This window comes from Sceloporus occidentalis, unplaced genomic scaffold, assembly GCF_023333645.1.
Source record: "Sceloporus occidentalis isolate IW3139 unplaced genomic scaffold, rSceOcc1.0.p SCAF_188, whole genome shotgun sequence".
Classification (NCBI taxonomy): domain Eukaryota; kingdom Metazoa; phylum Chordata; class Lepidosauria; order Squamata; family Phrynosomatidae; genus Sceloporus; species Sceloporus occidentalis.
Genome location: NW_028317168.1, coordinates 1,011,497 through 1,019,461, shown reverse-complemented (window position 1 = coordinate 1,019,461; position 7,965 = coordinate 1,011,497). Strand labels below are relative to the sequence as shown.

The 7,965-nt window shown below is 40.2% G+C and overlaps 1 protein-coding gene across 1 annotated transcript; it reads right to left on the bottom strand.

The window, feature by feature from the left end:
* Positions 1–5,791: 5,791 nt before the first annotated feature.
* LOC149278462 (mRNA decay activator protein ZFP36L1-like) lies at positions 5,792–7,385 on the bottom strand. The gene is made up of 2 exons (XM_089501937.1): positions 7,329–7,385; positions 5,792–6,739 (listed from the first exon to the last, which is right to left on the bottom strand). The coding sequence occupies exons 1-2, from the start codon at positions 7,383–7,385 to the stop codon at positions 5,792–5,794; spliced, it is 1,005 nt and encodes a 334-aa protein (XP_089358063.1).
* Between the last annotated feature and the right edge of the window lie 580 nt (positions 7,386–7,965).

Here is a 7,965-nt window from a genome sequence, read left to right as displayed (position 1 = left end):
ACAAATAGCCCCCCTGACATGTTTCGCTCCTCAGAGCTTCATCAGAGGTCTGGGCTAATGGCTTCCAAAATGGAGACTGTTTGGCCTTATATCTCCTTTGTTAGTGACATCACGGATTAGGGGAGGAAACAATCATATCCAATGGCTACCGACAATGTTCCCTCTAATTTTTCTTAGGTGGTGTGCGCAGAAAATTTCTCTTGTGCAAAAATTTTCCCAGAGCCAAAATTTTGTGCGCACAATATGCTTCTGCAAATGTTAAATTTAAATTGTTATTCTATATTTTTGGTACAGCTCGCTCATGGTTAATAACACTACATTATAGTGTGATAATACTATAATGTATTAGTTACACAACAGTATTACTTACTGTAATGTTTTTTTAAAGGTGAAATTTTAATTAGTAAATTATGAGCGAATCACGAGCGGAGGCTCCAGGCCGCATAAAGGATAAAAAAAAATTGGGCGCAGGGGCATACCTAGAGTATTTGGCACCTGGGGCGGATCCTGTACGTGGGACCCTCACACACACTCTTTAAAACTGTATAGCTTCTATCGTTAGGCAAACATTGACAGGGGTACAGCATAACTTATCATTATTTACTAAGGCAGACATTGACGGTGGTACAGTATAACTGCTAACATTATATAGTGAGGCAAACATTGACAGTGGTACAGCATAACTGCTATCACTATATACTGAGGCAAACACTGACAGTGGTACAGAAGAACATCTATCACTATATACTGAGGCACGCACTGATGGTGGTACAGCATAACACCTATCACTATATACAGAGGCACACATTGACCGTGGTACAACACAACACCTATCACTATACATTGAGCCAGACATTGACAATAATGCAGCATAACCCCAATCACTATATACTAAGCCAAACATTGATGTGGTGTAGGCCTACCACTTTAGTGTCTAGTATATATATATATATATATATATATATATACATGCACCGGAATGAAAAATGAAACCGAAAATGACCCCCCACACACACCTTTAAAAACAAAAACAAAAAAAAAAACACTTTTATTAAAAGTAACACACCAAAATTAGACAAAAAAATAAATAACAATATATATATATATATATATATATATATATATATATATATATATATATATGATAAACAGCAATCACACTTCTATCATGTCCAGGTTCTAGCATGTACTGGTTGCTTGGGATTGCTGTTAGCAATCATATATATATATATATATATATATATATATTAATATTGTTAACGAACTTTTCTGTCCAATTTTGGTGTGTTACTTATTTTTAATAAAAATGTGGTTAACACATCAAAATTGAACAAAAAATAGAATTGCTAACAGCAATCTCACTCCTATCATGCTCAGGTTCCAGCATGTACTGGCTCCCTGAGCATGATAGGAGTGAGATTGCTGTTAGCAATTATGATTACAGCCTCCTTATGCCATGCTATCCCCCCCCACACACTTACGCATCCATGCTATCACACATACACACACTCATTCACAAACATTCAGTTTAAACTACACCCATCACTCTCACACACTTACTAATTCACTCTCACAGAATGTTTTCCTACCTTTTCTCTGTCACTGTCACTTTTCCTCCTCTTCGTTATTCCTCTTCTGTGTCCTCTTCTTCCAGTGCAGTGGAGGCGGTGGGCGTGGCTTCAGTGCTGTGCGCCGGGATATGACATCAAATCCCGACGCACAGCATCAGTTGCCGCGCGCATCGCAAGGGAGTAGGATCGGTTTTTTAAGACGGTTAGAGAGAGATCCTTGATCTCCCTCTAACCGAGCCTGCACCTCTAGTGGCGGACATTACTGGAGGGGTGCCGTGCACACAACCAGTAGCGGAACGCCCCCCCCCCCCCCCATTCGGTACGCTACTGGTTGTGCGCACAATTTTTGTTCGTGTGCGCTCCCTCTTAAAGCTATGTGCGCGCGCACAAGCGCACAGCTTAGAGGGAACACTGGTTACCGATATATTAGATGTGTTGCCAAACCCAGCCAATTGCTTTAAAGGTAACTAAGCATGACATCACCCACAATAGAATTCCATACACATGATGGACAGCGGTTCTCTCCAATTCCCAAAGGTGAACAATCAAAGAAATTGACTCACCAATCATTGATGTTCCTTGCCGCTCAGAACCACTCCTATTACTGGATTTCCTACCCGTTGTAATTCTTATTACTCACATTACACCCGGTTCACCAATACAAATTGCTGGGCAACGTTCGAGCGTTCCAGGTTAACGCCATCTTTTTCTCTCCGGAGGGAGTTGTTTTCTCGGTCCATCAAAGGACAAAGACTCTTTTGTCGTCTGTTTCTTATCCATATTTCTCAGAGGACCCTAAACTTTGTATAGCTAAATGCTTACATTCCTATATCTCTATCACTTCTACTCTTCAGTCTCGTTTGACATCTCAACTACTCATTTCTTATGTAAAGCCTTTCGGACCAGTCTCCTCTGCTACTGTAGCCAGATGGGTTTGTTGGTTACTTACCTCTGGAGGGATTGACAGATAGTTTGGTGCACAGTCGGTCAGAGGAGCAGCAGTGTCAGGAGCTTTTAGATGTAGTTTGTCTGACGTTTTGAGCACAGCAGATTGGTCTCGTGTATCTAGCTTCCGCACATTTTATTTTAAACCTGTTTCTTCAGCGACTTTGGCTTTAGTTTTGCAGCGTTAAAACTGCTAATATGAGCCTATTGTAAATATGCCAGTAGAACTCATGACCCGACGCAGTTGCAGCCCGAAGAGGCCTAACATAACTCCTTTGTCTACCAGTACAGGTCCGCATCTGCTTCTTCCTGCTTTGCAGGATGGACTCCCAAGTGATTTTATCCCTCAATGGTGTCCCCAGGGCTGGTGGGACCCTGCATCGACGAGGATGATGTGCCCCAACTGAAGATGTCATCGGATGGCAGTGGGGGAAATCCAGCCTCAAGGGAGACCAAGGTAAAATCACAGCTGCGCTGCCCTGGGAAGTCTCGAAAACAGATATTTAAAAAATATGGCCATACCATAAGTAAAATAAAGGGACTCCAGTGTGCAGCATGCATCCTGATACCTCCGCTAACTATGCAAAGGCAGAAGAAAAACAAACTAAAAATTCTGCGTTTCCACTAGAGTTATGGCTGCTGTGTAAGTGTGATGTGTTTGAGATTGTAAGGCAATGTGTTTTCAGGTAATATATATAGTTTATGGGGGTTTACATCCTCAGGACTTGGGGGTCCCTTGTAATTGTGCAATGATGACATATAACACATATGTGGCATCTACAGTACATGCTCAGAAGGCAAAGACATTTTTTTGGTGTGTGTGTGTGGGGGGGGTGTTTCTTGCTTGTTCCAAGTAGTTCAATGTGCAGCATCCACCCCACAACATACCTGACATATGAAAAGATGGAGGGGGGCACATATAAAATCCAGTGTTCCTATTAGATTTGTGGGAGTTTTATTTGGTCTGGGCCATCTAGAAATACACAAAGTGTCCGAAATCCTCAGATGTATTATGGAATATATAGTTTGTGGGTATTATTTTGGTGTTTAAAGGTAGCTTTATCCCCCCAAATCATGGTGTGCTTTCCCGTTTCAACTATAAACCCCCGCTTCAACTGTAAACCCATTCATGACTTGGCCTCTTGTCACTGTGCAATGCTGCCACACCACATGTGGTATATGGCCTCTGTGTGCGCAGTTGATTAATTTTTTTCTCAATTTCTTGTTGCGCTTGCTATGTGAAAGGAAAGCAAAGCAAAAAACCCTCAAAATCCTGAGTTCCTGTAAGATTTTTTTTTAAATCCCCCACTACGTCAGTTTGCCTGGTAGGGCATACGGTCCACCCCTCCCTTACCTTTTTAACGGCCCATTCATCTAGACCCAAAAAAGCCCAAAGCTTTACGCATATCGTCTACATTTTTTTATTCTCACACAACATGTGGCCGGGCAAATCTAGTCAGCAGCCAATCTGTCAGTGGAGAAAAAAAGTGCCAAACGCTCACACGTTCTATCTGGCAAATGCAGATGTCCAGTGTGCCAGGTTGCCTGTCCGGCCCTGACTGTCACCTACATATTCGGTCAGGCGTCAGCGTAACCTACATCTGTAGAAACAAAGAAGCCTCCCAGCAGCAGTTATGATAAAAGACTGCTTAGTCATATAAGGCAAGTCATTATACTAAATTAGCGGTGTAATAACCTAGAATATTATAAAGAAGCTGAGTAAAAGCGGTTTTATTTCAAATAGTTAGACCTTTTTAACTCAACATCCTACACAGGCAGCCAAAACTACCTAATTATTTTAGATCAATGTGCAACCTTGGTTAGCCTTTACCAAGAAACTTTAAAAAGAAAACATCAGTGGTGACTGGTGGCCTTGCTGCCGCACGTAGTCTAAACCAATTCTATATAGAAATATCACACAGGTATAACAGGTTTACAACATGCTTTGGCTGTAAAAGCACAGGAAGGCAAAATTCTATCTCAAATTTTAATTGCTAGACACCTTGGTACTCAAAGTTGTATATGGCACCAACGATTAGTAGACAAAATACACTTGTTTATTTAGTGCCATTCTCGATAAACAAGAAACCATCAGAGAGATACTTATTTGGAATGTTTTAAAGAAAAAAAAAATATCCATATACATGCATTGTAGATAGTACTTCTCAAATTGGCACAAACATAGATTAAAAAAATATACTGTTTTACAGTATAGGCATTTACAATGGCTATTTGCTAGCTAGATTAATGAAAAGGAAAAAAAAGCAGAGAAAATATTTACAAATACAATGGCCATGGGCTCTAAAATAAATAAATGCACAGTCTTAAATTAACCTTAATAATCCTACAGCTATTATATTTAAGAAACAAAAAAATTTAAAATTTACAGAAAAAAAAAAAAAAATAGACATAGAATATATTAAACTGTGGAGAACCATAGATAAGACATACAAAATCCTAACATTAGTATGGAATATCATAATTTAACATAAAATTGATTCTATTGATCCATAATCCTGATAAATAACAAAAATGAATAATGTTAATCAATAAATACATTCCTGATAAGTTAAGAAGCTGTTTCATATTTTATATGCAGTGACAAGCAAACATTTCCACACTCCAATTTTTCTCTGGAAGTTAGACACTATAAAAAAACGGTGAGAGGGGAAAAACAAAAAACAAACACAACAACCCCATATTCACTCTGCACCACCCAAATGCTACATTAAAGCATAAATGGGTTCTGTAAACCTAACGTTAAGAAATCAAACAGGTCAGGGGCCTTCTTGAAAAACTTCTCTCTACACAACAAATTTGGATTATAAGAATCAAACAAGCACGAAGATGATTTTCACAATCCTGTTCCACAATCAAGTTTTTAATCTATCACAGCTTGTTCTCCTTGCAGTGCAGGCATAATCACTTTGCAAAAGCAGTACAAAATGGTGCTCTGGGAATAGAAGGTAACACACTGCAAGTGTTGGGGTGTTGGTTCAGTTTGAAATGATTGTAGAATAATTATATTGTGGTTGCCACCAGAGGGCATTTTGGTAATTTGTTCTTCGTGTATTCAACGATCAGGAAAAGTATGGCCATTGCCACTTTCTACAGGAAACAATACAAATGAAATTTGAGAGATAATGGGTCATTACAGTTAAATAGACGTATCGGCAAAACTTCATGATGGGCCAAGAGATCAATATAATAACAATGGTATGTTCTGTTTTATTTAGATCAACTCATCCTCAATTTGTGAGGCACAGCACAGTGGATTAGTCATCAAATATGGACAATCTGCTAAAGATTGGGAGACGTTTAGTGGTATCAAGGGTAGGGGAGTCTGAACCACTGCTGGAGCTGCTCAAGTAGCCTTCCTGGTCTGATAGGGAGTCTGGTGGGCTGACAGGAGGTTCAAAAACTTCTGGCGATTCAGACGTGGGTGGAAGGGTTAATGAAGAGGGGTCATGGCCTTTCCCACTGCTTAGGGGCACTTGCATTTCCAAAGTTTGGGCAAACAGGTTGGGCAGCTCTTGGTTGGATATAGTAAAAGAGTTGTTAGCCCAAATCAAATCATCACCGCCTGAAAAAACTGGAGTAGTGGCACATGTTGGACTGACCAGCAGCCCGCTAGTAGTGGGGAAACCAGCAAAACTAAAGCTATGATGGAGCCGAGGTCTCTCTGTTTTAGTGGCAGGTACAGGCAACGGTGCTTGGTCATGTAACGTAAAACGACGTTCTTCCTCATTATGTATGAAGTGGCACCTTGGTCCATAAGGACAAAAGCCAATGGTGTGGAAGGTGCGACACAGCTCAGTCTTGTACTTGTGGTGCCTTATTAAACTTCTAAGCTCACGGATGCCATGAGCAAACTGACACTTGTCACCATATGTGCAAGATCCATTCTCTTCAAAGGGACGACACAGCTCTGTCTTGTAACGGCTGGAGTTCACTTGCACATTATGTTTTGGAAGTAATCGCTGTGCACTGTCAGAAAATGATCGGTCTCGAAATTTGCTTTCATTATTACCCATACTCATGGAAAGTTCAACTTGAAGACCAGGAAGCAGATTCTGATTGTACTTCGAGCTGGGCAAAGTAACAGAGTGCCTCCTTGAGAAACCCACTCTAGCTGGTGTTCCAACTGCCTTCCTGTCCATCAAAGAGACATTTGGATCTCTTGAGTTTATTATATTATTGTCGTAGTTTTTCATTGTGTCACTCTGTGGCTGGATAAACAAAACAGAATACAGAAAAACAGAGTAAGGAACAATTCTACTCTTGATCTTTCATTACTGCAGAACAGTTAGAATTAAGACAAAGGAAGAGTGGTATATACTAAAAAAAAATGGAAGAAGGACTTCCTCGCATTTTAATACATCACAACTAAATTAACAAACATTATCCTGCAGTAAGAGTATGCGAGGAAAGACTCTCATGAAGAAATCACACAAATTTCGAACAAAGAAAAGGAAATTAGCACGGTTACCAGATATACAAAAGCATATTAGCAAAAGGAAACTAGAAGATCATGAAAAATCAAGGAAGCTTATATTCATTGGTGTAGAAAATAAATAAAAATAAAATAGACACAATTGGCCATAAAGACGAAGGCTTAATTGATGACGTATATATATATATATATATTACACTTAAAGATAAGTATTTCGTCTGTTAAACAATAGAGAAAACTCATGACGTAATCAACAATATGGTTTTGTTTATAAAGCGGCTACATATCCTCGTTACAACACGTTAAACATCTACATGGTTAAACAGGAGAAACGTTACATGTGCCGTAACAGCTCTTACCTTGTTTAAAACGTCACTTAAATCAAAAATTCCTGGCCAGATCAAAACTGCAGACATATTGAAAACTTCGTAAACCCGCTCGATAAACTTATCACAATAATCACAAAGTTATAAAGTCCCAAAAGCGGGTGACCGCCACGTTTCTCTCCCCTCCCCGCCGTCGATATAAACTTTTATTTCGCTCTTCAAATGATAAAACTCCTTCCGGTCCTTCTTTCCACACTTTTTTTTTTCTTTTTCTTCCAGACTTATAAAGTTTTTGTTTCTGTGGCTCGAACGGGTGGAGACTTCGCTGATTTGAATAAGGAAGTAAACGAGTAGGAGGGGAAATAAGAACAAAAAAAAACCAACAACACCGATTGACGTTGAAGTAGATTATATCTCCAACGCCATATGGCAGGGGCGTCTAACATGCGGCCCGCGGGCCAAATGCGGCCCGCGTGAGATCGGCAGCCAGGATCACAAGAGCCCGGCTGCTTACTTGTGGGAGGGTCTATTGTCCTGCACAGAGGAGGCGGGAGGCCACGCCCCCTGCTGAAGTCTGTGAGCGGCATCGAGAGCTGTAGTGCAGGTAAGGGGGTGGGGGAGGGTGTTTGAATGAGTATGCGTGATTGAGGGAATGAATGAATTTGTGTGT

Excerpts from the sequence above, each read along its gene's own strand:
- LOC149278462 (XM_089501937.1), bottom strand. The coding sequence starts at position 7,385 with ATGTCTGCAGTTTTGATCTGGCCAGGAATTTTTGATTTAAGTGACGTT. Across the intron at positions 6,740-7,328 it reads TAAGTGACGTTTTAAACAAG|AGTGACACAATGAAAAACTA; the intron begins GTAAGAGCTGTT and ends ATCCAGCCACAG.